The 18,200-nt window shown below is 36.6% G+C and overlaps 5 protein-coding genes across 5 annotated transcripts; 4 read left to right on the forward strand and 1 right to left on the reverse strand.

Moving 5' to 3' along the window:
• Window positions 1-2,035: 2,035 nt before the first annotated feature.
• On the forward strand, window positions 2,036-3,444 carry FDP41_011898 (uncharacterized protein; the record flags this gene model as incomplete). Its single annotated transcript, XM_044702357.1, has 2 exons — window positions 2,036-2,376; window positions 2,424-3,444. The coding sequence occupies 2 exons, from the start codon at window positions 2,036-2,038 to the stop codon at window positions 3,442-3,444; spliced, it is 1,362 nt and encodes a 453-aa protein (XP_044566750.1).
• Window positions 3,445-3,499: 55 nt separating this feature from the next.
• FDP41_011899 (uncharacterized protein) lies at window positions 3,500-4,725 on the reverse strand (the record flags this gene model as incomplete). Its single annotated transcript, XM_044702358.1, has 3 exons — window positions 3,500-3,758; window positions 3,816-4,119; window positions 4,176-4,725. 3 exons carry the CDS (start codon window positions 4,723-4,725, stop codon window positions 3,500-3,502), a joined length of 1,113 nt encoding a protein of 370 aa, XP_044566751.1.
• A 109-nt stretch (window positions 4,726-4,834) lies between these two features.
• Window positions 4,835-5,932, forward strand: FDP41_011900 (uncharacterized protein; the record flags this gene model as incomplete). Its single annotated transcript, XM_044702361.1, has 1 exon — window positions 4,835-5,932. The coding sequence occupies one exon, from the start codon at window positions 4,835-4,837 to the stop codon at window positions 5,930-5,932; it is 1,098 nt and encodes a 365-aa protein (XP_044566752.1).
• A 91-nt stretch (window positions 5,933-6,023) lies between these two features.
• FDP41_011901 (uncharacterized protein) lies at window positions 6,024-8,332 on the forward strand (the record flags this gene model as incomplete). Its single annotated transcript, XM_044702362.1, has 3 exons — window positions 6,024-6,039; window positions 6,418-6,793; window positions 6,907-8,332. The coding sequence occupies 3 exons, from the start codon at window positions 6,024-6,026 to the stop codon at window positions 8,330-8,332; spliced, it is 1,818 nt and encodes a 605-aa protein (XP_044566753.1).
• A 194-nt stretch (window positions 8,333-8,526) lies between these two features.
• On the forward strand, window positions 8,527-18,198 carry FDP41_011902 (uncharacterized protein; the record flags this gene model as incomplete). The annotated part of the gene is made up of 1 exon (XM_044702363.1): window positions 8,527-18,198. The coding sequence occupies one exon, from the start codon at window positions 8,527-8,529 to the stop codon at window positions 18,196-18,198; it is 9,672 nt and encodes a 3,223-aa protein (XP_044566754.1).
• Window positions 18,199-18,200: the final 2 nt, after the last annotated feature.

Below are 18,200 nucleotides of genomic sequence, written 5' to 3' on the forward strand. Positions count from 1 at the left end.
AATAATTTCGGAAGAGGTCTCTCGAGGATATATCAGAGTATCTCACTTATAAATGTAATTGGATAGGAAAGCCTTTGCACTGTGGGGCAAGAGAGAATATAAGGCTTCGGTAGAAGTGGTGGTGGTAGTAACAATAAGGAGGATGTAGGTGGAACCTTCTCGGATCGAGGACAATGAGAGTTCTCTCTCTTTTGTGTGAGGCTATCACTCGCTCTTGAATTCTCAGAGGGTGATGATGATGATGGAATGTTCCAAAGTGAGATGAGAAAAAACCAAGACGACTTCCAAAGTCCACTTGCTGTTGTTGTTGTTGTTTTTTTTGGAGATGTACTATTACAGAAAAAGAGTGGAAGAGAGGGAAAAGATCTGCTCCTGCAACAATTCCCCCAGAGAATGTTTTTTCGCACCGATAGGCAGCTGCTTCGGGTTTGGATTTGTAGCACGGTACAAGTCGAGATCTTGAGCGAGGAGCGGTTTGTGTCGATGACTATTAATGAACAATCGAAATTTGCGTGTTGTAGGTGTGAGTGGCGCCACCTTACCAATTCTTGCTTTCGAATACAATCGATCGAATGGGAGATTGGCAATTCGAGAGAGAGAGACTTTGAGTGGTAATGAAGAGAAACGAAATGTTAACGGAAAACGTTGTAATTACGCTCAGTTCAATGTGTAATGACTCGTTGCGATAGAATTTGGAATCTTTTGAAATCAAATGCTTTCACAATAACTTGCTTTGTAATTACAATAAGAACAACAGAGGGGGCAAAGCAGTAGGAGTGAGCCTTTGTCAAAATTTGAGCCCTATTCCCAAGAATGGATATTCCAAAGATTGGATGTGTTGATTTTGGAATTGAGTGAATTGAAGGCAAGTATTTGAGTTTCGTGGATGATTCTTATTGGTCTGAAAGGAGTTAATGTCCGTGGAGGCGTAAAATGATCATGACCAAATGGATCCATTTGGTAGGATACCCATTGAGATCCGTACGATAGTAATATGTGTTATACAGGAATGTGCCCATAGAAACTTACCCAAATAGGAATTTGCTTTTTGTGAAAGTCCTCACACACTACTGATGAGAATATATATCTATAACGATGGTGATCCGTGTCCAACTATTCGGCGATACCACCGTGGTGAAATATTGGAATGATCTTTCTGTTTGAAAAAGTTTAATAGAAGAGAGAAAGAAAACTCCAAAGAAGATGACACCACTGCAAACGCCACAAAGCAATTTGACAGGAGTCAGTGAACTTGTGGATATTTTCTTTTTGCGTCGCGATTACCAAGTCATCATCTCGAGAGGGATTATGTAGGGTGAAAGAAGAAACGTTGCAACATGCTCATATGCCAAACATGTAAGAGGTGTGGATATAATGCACCTGTCACTTTTAGGGAATTGCAATTCGTTTACTTGCCATGAAAAGTTGGAAAAATAACAAGGCAAGAACGTGCTATGCGCGTCTCTCGGATTTTCATGCATTTGCACTCGGAGTGACCAAAAGGTTCTCAAGATCTCGCAAGATGTGACACCTCCTACTTTGAATTAGAAACTTCCAAAAAGTTTAAAAAGGTGATGAATTATTTTGGGTCACAGGATGACCCTGTGCGTGTGCAATAATGATGATAATGGAAAGCATTAAAGATCTCAAGATGATGTGATCTTTGGTGAAAGGACGAACGTGTCATTATTGCAACCATTCAAAAATTATAAATCCTCCGCTCAATACAACAGTGTACACTCATGATCATCATCAGTCACTCATGAGAATATAATGACTCGTTACATGGGAACTGCTTGATCTTGTTCATAATTTCAATCAATTTTTCTCCATTGTGCAATAACGCTGTTTCACCATTGTTCACTCTTCATACAGTAATGACATTCGAGTTTTTTTAATTTTTTTCGAATCGAAATTAAATGTTCAAAGTTCAGTGTGTTTAATTTAAATTAAAATGGGCAAAAAATTTAGCAAAGCACCTTCTAGAACGCCTTCTTTCATCATCCAGCACCACTCTTATTCTTCCTCGTACGTGATGGCAGCATCTGATTTTTCATCCAAGAGTTTACCCGTGCTTTCGGAATTGGATGATTTTGAAATTTATATGCAAGGCTATTCTTCTAAAGGTGCCCTATTGACTGGTTCGTTTGATCCGTTCAATACAGCAACTCATTTAAACAGTAATCACAACAATAATAATGGGAGTGGTGATCAGGATGGATCTAATTGCTTTTTGCAATATTCAAAATTTGAAAAACCAAAAACAAGACCATTGCCACTTCCAAAACATGAAACGTTAAAATTTATTGATATCGGTCTGCAATTTACGACACTCCTCACACATTCCAACAAGGTGTATTTATTTGGAGACTTTCCGTATGTTTCTTTTCTTTTGAGCTAATTTCTGATTGTTGATTTTAAAGATATGGATCACGATCACTAGAGGTAGACAATCCAAAGACTGGAAAGGTGTTAAAAGTAAGACTGAATCATAGTGACACTCAGGTTAATTTGGTCGACAGTTTTCCAGTAGAGCCAGTAGAAATGTTATGTGGGGAGCAATTCGTTTCAGTGAGAGATTGTATAGATCGTATTTGGTATTGTGGTATTGCTAACTTTGGTACAGGCTCATCTGAATCATTTTACTGCTTTGTGGACCTACGACTTAGAGAGGCCATTGACGGTCAATCAGACTCTGGCGATTTTTTAAACAGAAAAATTACTCACTTTCGAGTTGGTGGAAGACATATTTGTGTCTGTATTGATAATCATACTATTTATTCAATTGGAGCCAATTATTATGGCCAACTTTGTAATGATCAAAATGATACCTACGCATCTGTTGGTGATACTTTACAGAACATTCAAGAATACAAATTTGTACGAGCTCTGTGGAATAGAACAAAACAATATAGAGTAATGGATATAGGTTGTTCTGGTAATATGACATGCGTCGTTACAACATGTGGTCGAATTTTCAAAACTAGCAATGTAAGCTCCTCGTTTTCTTCTGAAAATGGCACCTTGAATGAAATTAATATCAATGGCCTTCCACTCGCAGTGTCTGGAACTTGGACACATATCTTGATTCATACAAATAATGAACAAGTTGTGAAATTATCAGACTCTCATCAAATTGAAGATGTTACACCAATTTCTTTCAAGTATAATTGCCCTCCAACAGAGCTAAGGTTTTCAAAAGGAACCAACTCTAATGGAGAATATTATTTACATACTTCTGATACTCTTTATAACTCGACTGGAAATCAAGTGTTAAAAACAAGTTTACCAATTTACTTTTGCAAAGTAACGAGCGAAATAACAATGATTTTGTGTGGCAGTGGAAAATCAGGAAAGAAAGTTCGAGAATTCTTGAAAAATTTATATCACTGCAAAGGTTTGCATGATGTTACGGTAATTGCTCAATCAACAGAGTGGATATAAAATTGAATTTCCATAAACAACTTTTTTATCCATCATATTTACCATCATCATCATATTATTCTGTCAAATCTAGCAATGCCTTCTCCAGATCGAGAACAGAACTGAAATGAGTCCTATTTTTCAACACTTGCAACTGTGCCTGCTTTTGAGAATTGGCAATCTTCTTCACGTAATAGAGAGGATTATTCTTGGAGATCATGGTATCGTTTTCAGCCATGGAGACAATGACTTTCCCACTCACATGACAGATCGAATCCAATTCAAATCCCCATTCTTCGCTTAACAACACTACCGAGGACTCCTTCATGCCAACACTGAAAGTCATTGGATCAATCGTTGTCTGTGATGTGCAAACAAGCCAGAATACTCACCTTGTCCAATTGACAGATCTTTTCATTTCATCAATGATCAACTTGGCTTGATCTGTTCCCTTAAGGGCTCCATATTCGTGAGGATACATGCTTTCGAAGGCTTGGACAGGATCTTTCAAAACTAAGGGCATTAATATCCAGTCTACAAGAAAATCTCGAGTATAGGTCGACATTAGCAACTCATAGGCAGCTCTTTGCAGCGCGTTCAATTCTCCAAAGGGTTCATTATCGACCGATTTCATTCCAAAAGGAGCAAATAAATTCACATTGTTCACATATGATGACAGAAATGCACTCACAGCAGCTTGATAGATTTCATTAAAGCTTTTTGACCTCACCAATAACAGTAAAATTGCTTACCTGCATAGGGTGCTCCCATGGAGGCTCCAATGACATTAAACTTTGCAATTTTCATCTCTTCCACCAGTAATTGTTTCATTAATTTAGAAAATTCTTCCAATGTCACAGCATGCAATGAAAGACTCAATCCCCATCCTGGTATCGTGGGTGCAATGATACAAATGTCATTCTTGAGAGCCATTTCTTCAAATTGTGAAAACATGGATCCCGTACAACCATTTCCATGAATGGCTAGTATGGCTCTACTATTATTGGTCTCATTACTCGAAAGCGTTGTTGCGCAATGACCATATATGAAATATTCCAACACTTTCAAGAGCTTTTGAGATCGAAGAGTTTCGTCTTTCACGATCATTCCGTGAGCCACTTTTTTGAGAGGATGATGATGATTGTTTTGAGATTCTATCAATTGGATAAGATGGTTTTCATTGAGTGATGAGAGCATGTTTTTGTATTCGGAGAGAGCTTGTTCATTCCGACGATTTAAATAAAACATTGAAAGAGCCAACAGAAAAATAGCACAAGAAATAAAAGATGTAACTAGAGACATTTTTTATGGAATATATCGTTTGAATTTTCCCATTCTGGATGATTTTCATTGCCATGTGAAATGGTTCGACATCATTGTTTTAAACTATTGAGCTTCATAATCAAAAAAAATGAAGAAACAAATCTCATCGGTTTTGATTGAGTGTATTGCCTCCCAGCAACACTCTTTCCGAATGGTGTTTCGGCCTCATGGCTCCTTGTTTATATTACCATCTAGCACCATCATTACGACATCCAGCAGCAGCCATCTTTTTCTTCACAATTATGAATTTCCGAAGAATATTATTAAATCGTATCATTTAAACTTGTTACAAAGAAATTCAGCCAACAAGGAATTGGATAAATACGAAAGAATGACAACAAAGGCTAGAGATTTATACCACGACAAAGAGTATGAAAAGGCCATTAATATTTGTACTTCAGTTCTTGAGGCAAAACCAGACTATCATAATGCTTTCGGAATTCGAGGACTTTGCAATTATTATATTGAAAAATACGAGTCAGCCATCTCGGATTTGAATAGGTATTTAGAAGTAAGCTCTATGGACTTTGATACTACCCTGTACAGAGCATATTGCAATTTCAAATTATATCGTTTTGATGAAATGTTGAAAGACTTGAACGCTATTGTGTTTGTTACTTCTCCAAGTGAACACCCTACTCGATTCATTGCTTCACGATTATTAAGATCCAATTACTATTTAATATGCAGGGATGCGGATTTGGCTTTTGCAGATCTTCATGCAATTGAAAACCATCTCGGTCAACCAAACTTTATTTTGAGTTTGGACCAACAAGCTCAATTCTATGAAGGCATATCACTCTGTTATGCTGCACGAGGTCTGCATGAAAAGGCAGTGTTTTATTTGACAGAGTTGATCGAAAAGGTACACAAGAACGAAGGCCAAAACAGAGCCCTTAACCTTAAAAGAGCATTTTCTTTGGTTGAATTGAAACAATTCGAGAGAGCTCTTTCAGATATTGATGCCTACATTTCAGAAAAAGGTATTAACGAAATGCCGGCTATTCTCATCCTCAGAGCGAAAGCTCTTCATGGACTTGGCAAGTTCAAAGAAGCGCTGACAGACCTTGAGAAACTAAACAAATCTCAAGTTTTGAAAATGCATCCTTATCTCATCGATGAAAAATGGTTAGAAGAATCAAAGAAAATACGAGCAAAATGTGAAGCAGAATTATTGAAGAAATAGTTTTACTTTCAATTCGTCATCTCCTTTTTTATGGCACGTCAAGTGACATACGTTGCACCTTCAAGTCGTCAAAAATTAAAATCCCAAAAAAATGTCAATCTCTCTCCGTATGTATTCTTTGTATTTCATCAAATCGCTCATTAACACTTGATGATTCTTGGTATGAAATGATCATCATCATCACCAACACATGCTTATCGTATGATCCCTCTGTCCTTCTCTTTTTGATGATACACGGTGCACTCCTCCGACATCATTTGTTGTTGTTGTTGTTGATGATGGCTTAATATACAACTTACGATCCGTCAATGATACAATGTTGTTGTTGAATATCTCCCTCCTCTGTAATTCCGCGCAATGATTCCTCCTATTCATCATCATCGTCATCATGGACCGATCCAAATCTCTCTCCCTTCCACAAACACTACAAACACTTTCTGTTCCTCCTATTCATCTTTGTGCCTTTATCGTCATCTTCACTACAGAAAACACTTATGGTGGTGTTCCTTGCACCGAAAGAGGTCGTTCCACATTCATCTCTGCCGCTCCATCAAAATTCCCAAACAAATTCACCTATGGATCTGGTAATTTTGTTCTCATCAGAGATTTGAACAATCAATTGGACATTGATTATTACACCCAACACACCCATAAGGTCAATGTTGCCAAGTACTCTCCAACTGGTTACTATATTGCTTCTGGTGATGATGCTGGTAATGTTCGTGTTTGGAGCACAGAGAATGTTGACAAGACACTCAAATTGGAGAAGCGTGTTTTATCCAAGAGTGTTCGTGATTTGGCATGGACTGGAGATTCACAACGTTTGGTAGTTGTTGGAGATGGTAAACAAGAATACGGAGCGTAAGTATTGTTTTTTAACAAAGTCATCGTGTTGTTGTATTGACAAGTGGCACATGTGAAATCATTATTGTCTTCAAATATTAATTCTTTGAATCATCACGATCATCATTTAGTGTCTTTGCTTATGACATGGGTACCAACACTGGTGAAATTTCTGGACATTCCAAGGAAGTGCTCTCATGTGACTCTCGTCCTGAGAGACCTTTCAGAATTGCGACTGGAGGTGCTGATTTGTCATTGAACTTTTACACTGGTCCACCATTCAAGTTTTCACACTCCAATAAGGATCATGAACGTTTTATTAACTGTATTCGTTATGCTCCTGACGGAAGCACTTTTGCTTCATGTGGTTCTGATAAAAAAGTTCTTATTTTCGAGGGTAAAACTGGTGAAAAACTAGGAGAATTATCCCAAACAAATAATCACAAATTGTCAATTTATGGTTTGGCTTATTTGGACAACAAGCAAATTGTTACTGCTTCTGGTGACAAGACTGTCAAATTGTGGAATATTGACACAAAGGAATGTATCTCAACTGTTACGATTGGTGACAGCACTGGTGATATTCAAGTTGGTGTTTCAGTTATTGGTGGTTATCCTGTTTCACTTTCCTTGAATGGTGATTTGAACATTCTCTCAAAGGACTGTACTAAGGTTGAAAGAAAGATTTATGGACACAATGCTCGTGTCAATAAGGTTGTTGTTGACAAGAAGTCTGGTGGTAGATACTTTTACACTTGCTCTACCAGTGGTCAATTAATCAAATGGGAGGCAGGTGTTGGAAGCGTTGCCAAGGTTAAGGGTGAAGGTCATGGAGAGGCCACTATTAACACCATGGCCATTGTTGGTAACAAGTTGGTCACTGCAGCTCAAAACAACGAAGTATTTTTCACAGACCTTTCAACCTTTTCATATGAAGGCTCAGCCATTACCTTGTCTGGCTCTCCAAATGATATTTCTGTTTCTGCTGATGGCAAATTGATTGCAATTTCCACTCACGTTGGTGCCACTTTGCTCAGTTCTGAAGGAAAGGTGTTGTCAGAAGTCAAGATTGAAAAGGATCCACAATCCATTTCTATTAAGCCTGATGGTACTGAAATTGCAGTTGGTTGTAAAGATAAGAAGGTCCGTGTGTACAAGATTGCAGGTCAAAAGATTGTTGATAGTTCAGCTGAATATGCTGAAAACACTGCAAAGATTCAAAAGGTTTCATACTCTCCTGATGGATCTCTTTTGGCATCTGGTGACAGCAATTTCGATGTTGTTGTCTATGATACTGCAACATGGAAGGCCAAGTATAGCAATATGACCTATCACTCTGCTGCAGTTGTTGATATTGATTGGAACGACGATGGAAAGTACATGCTTACTGCTTCATTGGATAAGAATTTAATTGTTTGGGATCTTGCAGCTGGAAAGAGAATCAAGACCGATATGGCTCACCAAACTGGTGTTTCTGCTTGCGCTTTCCTTGATTCTGAATCATTTGTTTCTGCAGGAGAGGACTTTATGTGCAAGACATGGAGGTTCAAATTCTAAACATTCTGTACTGTAGTGTAGCATTCTATTGCACAATAAATTATCATTGTTTTGTTGTTGTTCTTACTAGTAATCACATTCGCTGGCTTGACGATATCCAAAAATTACTCATAAGCGAACATCGTGTCGTCCATTTCGTTACTATAAATACTATCACTCAAGTCAATTCCAACGAACTAGAAAAAAATGCAAAAATGGTGATCGAAGATTTAGTTTCGAGGATTATGGTTCCGTACCTACAGCAATACGTTGACAATTTTGATAAAAAGAATTTAAATATTGCTGTTCTGAAAGGTGTTGCATCGTTGAAAGATGTAAAACTCAAGGAATATGCACTGGATAATATTTCCGACACCATTCCATTTTATATTTCGTTTAGCCATATATCGCTTCTAGAATTTGATGTGCCCTACACGAGTTTAAATGCTAAATCAGTGGTTTGCAGTTTGAAGGATGTTTATATTGTACTCCGACCAAAGATGAAACGGCCCTATAATCAAGACGAAGAAAAACAACGGCAACGAGAATTAAAAAGGTATCTTCTGGATCAGTTTGAAAAGCAACAACTAGAAAAGGAAAAACAAAAAGAGAATCAAGAAAAGACTGAAGAGGGTTTTTTTGACAAGTTAATCGAAACAGTTTTGAACAATTTGAAAATCAAACTCGAAAATATTCATATACGGTTCCAAGACGATGACAATTGTGTTGCTGGTTTCTCATTGGACAGTATGGAAGTGAATTCCACAGATTCAAGTTTCGAAAAGAAATTCCAAAAAAATTTGGGAGAATTGACCTACAAGCTACTGACCATGCAAAAGCTCTCTATATATTTAAATCCATGGTCTGAACAAGAAAAGATTGTAAATGATTGCATTCAAAATAGAATGATGAGCGATCAAGAGATCATTCAGAAAATTAATTCAATACAAAATAGAGTGTATCTATTGAAGCCAGTCGATGGCTGCTTAAAACTTACCATGCAAAAACTTTCAGCCTCTGGAATAGACTTAAACAAGCCACAATTTAACGCCGTTTTTGAGTTTATGAACGACATTCAAATGTGCTTGAGTCAGAATCAATATAATTCCATATTCAAAATTATCGAGTATTTGACGAACTACTCGGTGCAGAGTCAGTACAGACATTTTAGACCAAACAAATTTGATCCACTTGCGTATTGGAAATATGCCATCAATTGTGTGATGCACCAAAGAAGGCAAGAAAGAATGAGCAGAATTTATGAACAAACTCTTGCTGACACTTGTAGAGAATATGTCAGAGTTTACAAGGTAATTGTAAAAGTACCATGGGTCCAACATAAAGCGACTCCAAACGATGTAAATATATTTAAGAAATTTGAGGAAGAGAGATCTATTCAGGAAATTCTATATTTCAGGAAATGCGCTCACAAAGAGATTAATCAAGAAGCAAAAAACTTTGAAGAGAATAAGAAACGAAAAAGTAGTTGGTTTTCAACTGAAAAATTGCAAGAGAAAGCAATCGAGCTCTCTGATAAGGTGAAAGAAGAATTGTACAAATCTATTGGATTTGAAGAATCTGCTCCTGTAGTTATGCCTGATGACTATGTGAAGGTGCAAGTGCATGTAGATTTGGCAAAGCTTTCCTTCCTTGTATACCACGAAAAGAGTGATCTCATGGAGTTGGTTGTAGATAGATTTGTGTCTGATATCCAAGTACTTCCTCATAAGGCATTCAGGGTTAGTGCTTCAATGGGAAATTTCACTCTATATGATAGATTCTCAGGCACTCTCTATCCTGAGTTCATTACCAAATCCAAACGATGGTCAGAGGCCGCCTCTTCTAATTTACTTTCTATGTTCTTGGAAAGGCGATCACCAATAGAGAAAAAAGAAAATGAAAGTGACATCTATTTTTCACTTAATTTAGATCAGATAGATATAGTCGTCAATTTTGAATTTTTCCAAAGAATATTAAGCTTCCTTTATTTTGACAGTGTAAATATCAAGAGGTTGGAAAAGGAAGCAAAAAGGCAAATCAAAAAAGTGTCAAAGATGGCAAAAAAAGAAATCAAAGAAGTATTGATGCAGGATGATACGACGGTAGACTTGTCTTTGAATATTAAGGCTCCACAATTAATAATCCCATGGAGCGTATCGGATCCAAATTCTCGGTTCCTCCTAATCGATTTTGGTATGTTCACTCTCAAGAAAGACACCAGTGTGCCATTGCGCGAGAAATTTGATATTAACATGGAGAATATGGAAATTATTGTTCCATTTGACATCAATGCTGTTGGATATTTATCTAACGAGCTGCACATTGACAAGTATGATGTCATTCTAGAAAAGGCGTCGTTTTCAGCAAGCGCCATGAAGTACAAATCTGCCAATGTTGAAGAAAAAGTGCAAGTCATTGTTAATGTGCCATGCATCAATTTTGTGTTATCCAAAGAGAGCATGGTTGCGGTAGCTGTACTAACACAACAGATTGCAGAATTTAATCAGAATCCAACTGGAACGAAGCAAAAAATCAATGATCTAAAAATTATGGGATCACTCCTGGTCAATCATGATGACTCTGGCTTTGCACCATTCTTTGTGGAAGTGAGCTCAACCAAGAAGATATTCTTTTATTCAGATGAAAGCAAGAAATATTTGAAAATTATTGCTCACCTTAATAGCCACACCAAAGTATGGAAGTCAGACAAGTATGAGAATACTTTTTGTGTGATGCTACCACAAAAGAAAGGCTATCAGACCAAATATATCTATCTACAGTGCTCCTCTGCTGAGGAAATGGAAAACTGGGTCACTACTCTAACTATGTTTATTTATTCATTCAACACAAACTTCTTTGTAGATGACTTTGCTGATATTTTGAAAGAAGTAAGCTTTTCTGACGATGAAGAAGAAGAGGAGAAGAAAGAAGGAATTTTAATTGCTATCCGATTCAACCTGAATAGTTTTATTTTGTCCTTGTCTCACCATGACGTAAATTTAGCTTCAGTGAATTTCTCAAACCTGCAGGCCTACTTTAGGCAATATCACAATTTAGATTCGAATTTGTCTCTTCACCTCCACACCATTAATGTCAAATCAGAGGTTATCAAGGACAGAGATTTTTATTTGATCAAATCCATTGAAAGCCAATCAGATCAGGACGAGAAGGAGCATTTGGTGAATGTTAACTTTACGAGATCGATTGATCCTACTTCACCCATTTATGATCCAACATCTCAAATGAAACTGAACGTAGCATTCAAAAGCTTACATTGCTTCGTTGAGCCAGCCATACTTTCCAGTTTTATTGACTATGGATACGATTTACAAGATATTCTGGATCAAATTACAGCATTCAATAAGATTAATTACTATTCCTTTGTACCTGATGAGGATGAAAAAGATACTGGACAAAAATTTAGTGACCTGGCTAGAATGTTGCTCGAAGGAAACGAAACGAGTTGTAAACTCTTGACCATGCAACTGGTTGCAGGCGAGTCTAATATGCTCATTCTTAATAACGGTGCAACCATTGCAGAGGTAGTCATTAACTCGGGAACTAACGTTTCTTGTTTCGTGGATTTGGAGACAATTACAATATCAGGTAATTTGAGAAATATTCAACTGTTGGATCATAGTGAGCCAACTTCGTTATACAAAGAAATTCTTGGACTCTATGATAACAGTCAAGATTCAGTGGTCACTCTCACATATAAGTATGTGTTTTCGAGCATTTCCTTAGCTGAATTGGTTGAACAAGATCCTGAAAGAGACTTAATTCAAAGAGGATCCATCAACTATAGGCAATTTCTGTCAATGGATACGAGTGCCATCAAATATGTACACATTCAACGGTTCTACAGAAAAGCTCAGAGCTACATTTCCGGCCCACTACTCAATGCCCTCAAAAGAGAGTCAACAAGAAACAGAATTAACTTCTCAGGACTAGATGGAAAAGACATTATTAGCAAAAGAATTATTAACAACCAAATCAAGTTGAACATCAAAATTACCAGCCCTGTCGTAATTTTCCCCTCCAATTTCCAATCTAAGGACCATTTTCTTGCCCATTTGGGTAACCTGGAGGTAGAAAACTTTTTAATTGGAGACTCTTCAAACCCCGTCGATCATGTCAAAGTACTTCTAAATGACATTATGTTAGAATTTGTGTCTTCTGCATCCAGTCAACGGGAAAAAATTCTATCAGACATCCATATCAAAGTCAATGTGAAAAAACCTATTATTACGCCATTTACAAAGACCAAGCAGAATAATGAATTTGACATTGCAAAAGAAGTCGTGAACGTTGATTTTTCAGACATTGTGTTCAATTTAACACATAGTCAGTATCAGACAATTTTTGATTTCATTAATGGAAATATTAGAGACGGTATGAGAGACATTAACGAAGAAAGAAAGTTCTATCAATCCATTGGAAAACTTGTAACTCGAAGAAAAAAGAAGGACATAATGATGAAAAGAGTTACATCAGAGAGGGCAATTGACAGTATGTCCTCAAGTATTATAATTACCGATGTCCATGTGACAGCTCCACAAATTTCATTAGTGATTCTTAAAAAGAATGGGTCAAACTTTGCAAAGTTAGCTGTGACTGATCTTCAACTTAATAATAAGATTGATATTAACGAATGTATTCGTCTACAGATGACTCTCGGTTCCATTATTGCAAGTGACATGAGATCGAACACTTCAAACGTTTTTTCCAACTTTATTGAATTCTCAGATCCTACAGCTTGTTTTTCTCTCCAATATGAAAATGATAGATTACAGTTTAAGGAAAAGGTTAACCTAAAACTTAGTGACCCAAAAATTGTAGTAATTCCTGAGCTTCTCCTAGATTTCAGACATTTCTTTTCAGATACTCACTACTTCCAAAATGATACTCTCGACGAGCTCTTATTGGTTGGAACTACAGTTGATGAAACTGCCGAGTATGACACAATTCTTGAACAGAATGAAACTCCAGAAGAGATCGAAATTAAGGCAAAACTGGAGCTTAAAGGAGACTTTGGAACCCCAAGAGTCATCATTCCAGAAAATTCTGAAGACTCTTCAAGCAAATTACTTGTCCTTAAATTCAGTAGTGAGCTTGACTTTAATGCTACTCAAATTGGAAAATCAGAAAAGGGAGTATTTAAAATCACTGGTCTCACCGTCATTGTTACACATGGCACGAGTTCGTTGCCTCTCCTTGAACCTACTAACATTGATGTTGCCATAATGAGATTAAAAAGCCAAGAGGATGTGAATGGACCAAAGGAAGAACGAGTCATTAGAGTTTCAATTTCTGAAGGAGCAAGCGCTAGATTATCTTATCATGACGTGAAAATGTTGTATACGATTGCAGAGCAATTCAAACAAAAATTAGAGATGCCCTCCGCTCTCTCACAGCAAGACATTACCTCATATTTACAAGAGGTCGAAAATAGTGATGTTAAACCTCACACTGCTCCAATTATTGCAAAAGATTTCAAGAAAATGATCAGTGAGGAACTTTTACCGCAAACGTTAGTGAACAAGTTTATCATTGAATCCAAAACAATGAGTGTTTTAGTTGTGGATGATCTTAGTGGATTTGACATTCCTATTATTCGACTTCATCTCAGTGGATTTCGATTCAACTCAATGATCAAGTCATTCAGTACAAATGAATCTAACATATCTGCTTACTTGGAACTTTTAATTCATGGTGATTGTTATAATTTCAAATTGGCTGAATGGGAACCCATTATTGAGAAAAACAAAGTTCCCATTCATTGCATGTATCAAAATCAAAAGGAACATCCAAAGCATATCGTTCAAGTAGAATGTGACGACATTATTGATTTGAATGTTACATATTCTTCCTTGGAAACCATACTCTCAACAGCACAAGCTTGGGCCAAAGAGTTGAAACGAGAAACTGTCTCAAAAATCAAAAAGCTAGCCATTACCTTTGAGCCTTTTTCGATTGTTAATAAGTGTGGACTGGCCATAAGTTTCAAGGTTGCAAATGACTTTGTTGAATTGGAACAAGACAAAGAAGTCAGATTTTCATTTCCAACAAACGCAGCAGAGAAAAAGAACTTTGTGACTTTACAAATAGGCCCAAACACAATCAAAACACTCGTTAACAAAAACGGTATATATCCTCATTCCTTGATACTAAAAGATAAAGAATTAGGACAGCTAGAGTACCAAATATACATTGAAGTTAAAGACAAGAAAAAACGAAAACTGATCATTATTCATAGTGGATGTAAAGTTAGAAACAAAACTGACAAATATTGGCAAATTGGATGTCACGTTGGGGAAAAAATTTTGCCTCTTGCATTCCTTGCTCCTTACTCATCACTCTACATACCTTCACAATTTGTAGTTGAAGATGGATGTTTGGCAATTAGACCTTGTAAAGATCAAGTTACCAATGATGAGGCATTATCAAGCGAGTACAAGTGGACATCAAATGATCCAACGGTGTATTCCTTGAAATCGTTCAGGAAAACCCATGCAAAAACGATTCTCAGTAGAAATAAGCACATGACAATCAAAAAAGATCACATGTATTGTATTCTTCACTCAAAATCTGTAGCGAACAACAAGACGAGAATTAGCATTATACCACCTTTGGCAATTCAGAATGTACTTCAAGAGGATGTTCAATTTGCTCTTTTTGGAAGCTCTTCAAAAGATGCCAATGTTAGAATTGCGAAATACAGCGATACCATTCAGAAAGGAGATACTAAATATATTTACAAGATTGACATGCAAAAACCGAAAATGTGGATCCAAAGTATCATTAATGGATGGCAAACAAAGGACATCACACTCATTTATACATATGGAGATTCACAAGAAGAAACATGTAATACCTTCTCGAACTTTTTCATGGATGGACGAATCATTAATTTACGATACGACGTTTTCAGTACTGAAAATGCCTATGTTAAAATTGTAATCTACTGTCCATACTTGATCATGAATAATACGCAGCATGATTTTGAAGTCATTGAAGTTTCAAAAGAAAACTACAAGCTGGGTTGTTGTACTACCATTGACGGTATTCCTGCCACCATGTTTAATTACTACAGTGAGAGCTCTTCTATGATATTCAGCAAAAAAGTATTCCTAAAGTCATCCCAAGGTTTTGTTTCTAATCCATTCTCAATTGACTCAGTTGGAACTCCATCTGAATTAATTCTGTACCATGAGAGCGACAAAACCAAGATTCCTCTCAACATGGGATGCTTTGTTAGCTTGGCGAAAGGAAAATATGAACGAACAAAAATTGTAGAAATCACTCCAAGATATTTGCTCATCAATGACATTCATTCGAAAGAAAAAAGCGTGAATATTGAGGTTAAACAATTTGGAGATGACTCTAATATTTTAACAATTGCAAAACAAAAATCTTGTCATTTCTATTGGACAATTGATTGCAACAAATTGGATAGCAACGAAGCAGACAACCCCTTAACAATTCACTTCCGAAGAAAAAAGATTCCAATGATTTGCATTCGCCTCAAAAACGTTGACGAAGAGGAACCATTATTCAGCGAATGGTCCATACCGTTCTCAATTGATACTTTGGGAGAAATTCCTCTCATTATTGGAAGTAATTATATCACTACAAAGATCATGCAAAATAATGGTTGTATTCAAGTCTCATTCACCCGAGCTGCTCTACCACCATACTTTATCGTCAATCAAACATCACATTCCATCTCAGTTTCTCAAGTTTATACAGGAGAAAACATTGTAATTGCTCCAAACAAAACCATACCCTATATGGTTCCTGATATCAAATCGAAGCACTCCATTTATGTCACACTGGGTGAAAAGTTTAAGTTGGGAGCTATTGATATCGATAAAATCAAGAAGAGCAAATTTATTCCCATTCCACAACTCAAGACATCTATTTTCATTCGATTAACAACTTACAGAGGCTACACACGAGTCATCAGCTTTCAAGAAAAAGATGTAAAACCAAATCAACAATCATTAGATGCAGATCAAGACGATTCACAACAAAGCTTGGAGCTATTTCAATCATACTTTTATATTAAGGGCATTGGGGTTTCCATTATTAATCAAAATCAAACAGAAATTTTATACGCTCATGCTGATAACATCTCTGTCAATTGCAACATTACAGAAAATAATAAGCAACTTTTGGAAGTTAAAGTCCACAGAATGGGTATTGATAATCAACTCGATCATTGTACATTCCCTATCATGTTTACAAATGCAAACAAATTAGGATTGAGAGACTTTTTACATTTCAGCTTAATTATGGACACCAAAGAAAAAGAATTTGATTACATTCCATATTTATCTCTTTTAATGCAAGAAGCTAAAATTGCCATTGATTTCAAGCTCATTCATGAACTCCTAAAGATGGTATCATCATTGCAAGGAAAAAAGACAAACCATGAAAAGCAATACATCATTTCCAAAACAACAGAACGACGTGAATTAGATTCACACGAACAACCACCACCATCACAACATGAAGAAATATTGTCTAGTTTCAATTATAGCATTCATTTGAAATCACAACTCAATGATCGAATGATTTACTTTGAGTTGTTACAACTTCATCCCATCAAATTGAATTTGAGTTTTGTATTCAATGAAATTCCCAACGATGAAGAACAAGATTTATCCATTATATTACGTACACTTGGAGCACGATTAAGCATGAACATTGATGAAGCCCCCATTCGATTGAATGCACTTATTCTCAATCATCCACCTCTCTCCTCTCGAATACAACTTGTTGAAAACATTAAGGCACACTACACGAGATATGCCATTTCAGAAATGTTTTCAATTCTTGGAAGTTTTGATATTATTGGAAATCCAGTGGGTCTCTTCAATGATATTGATAAGGGAGTTTATGATTTATTCTATGAACCCATGGAAGGCATTACAAAATCTCCAAAAGAATTCACACTCGGTCTAGCGAAAGGAACGACATCGTTTTTCAAGCATTCCATTCATGGTACATTTAACACGGCTTCAAAAGTAACAGAATCCATTAGCAATGGTATTAGTTTGTTGACGTTGGATGAAGACTATCAAACGAAACGAAAAGAAGCAAATCATTTGAGTAAGAGACCAAAACATATTGGTGAAGGATTAGTTTCTGGAGCACAATCACTCTCAATGGGTCTATTGGAAGCTGGAACAGGTCTATTTGTGAAACCTATTGAAGGTGCTAGTAAGGAAGGAATTTCAGGATTTTTGAAGGGAGTTGGAAAGGGAATTATTGGAATGCCAGTCAAACCCATCACAGGAGTATTGGATTTTGTGTACAAGACAAGTGAAGGTTTGAAAAATACCACACAATTCTTTGATAGAGAATTTCAAATCCATAGAAAACGATTTCCTAGATTTGTTGGAACAGATAAGAAGTTGAGCAAGTATGACGGAAATGCCTCTTTTGGGTACTATGTGTTTTCTGATCTGATGAAACAGGGAATTATTCCAAATGGCAGCACCTATGTGTCTCATTACTTTTTAACAAGCAGTAATGATGTTGTGTTTTTGAGTACACAGCACATTTTTCAAGTTTCTTGCTTGGCTTTACCACCTGCACAACACAATGTGGCCACACATCACAAGGTCACCAAATATTACTCATCACAAAATCCACCCAAACCAGAAAACGTTTTGGATAACTTCACATTAACATGGATTCATGAAATCAAAACCATCTCCAAGCTTGATTGTTCACGCAACAACCCGAATTCAATTGTTTTAAGAGTGAAAAGTCAAACTTCATGGTTTGGTTTTGGGGATCTGTATGATGACGTCGTTATTGAAACTGAACCACACAACAACGATTTGCTTGCAAAACTACACCAACTGCACAAATTCTAATA

Source organism: Naegleria fowleri (genome assembly GCF_008403515.1).
Source record: "Naegleria fowleri strain ATCC 30894 chromosome Unknown tig12, whole genome shotgun sequence".
Taxonomy (NCBI): domain Eukaryota; phylum Heterolobosea; class Eutetramitea; order Acrasida; family Naegleriidae; genus Naegleria; species Naegleria fowleri.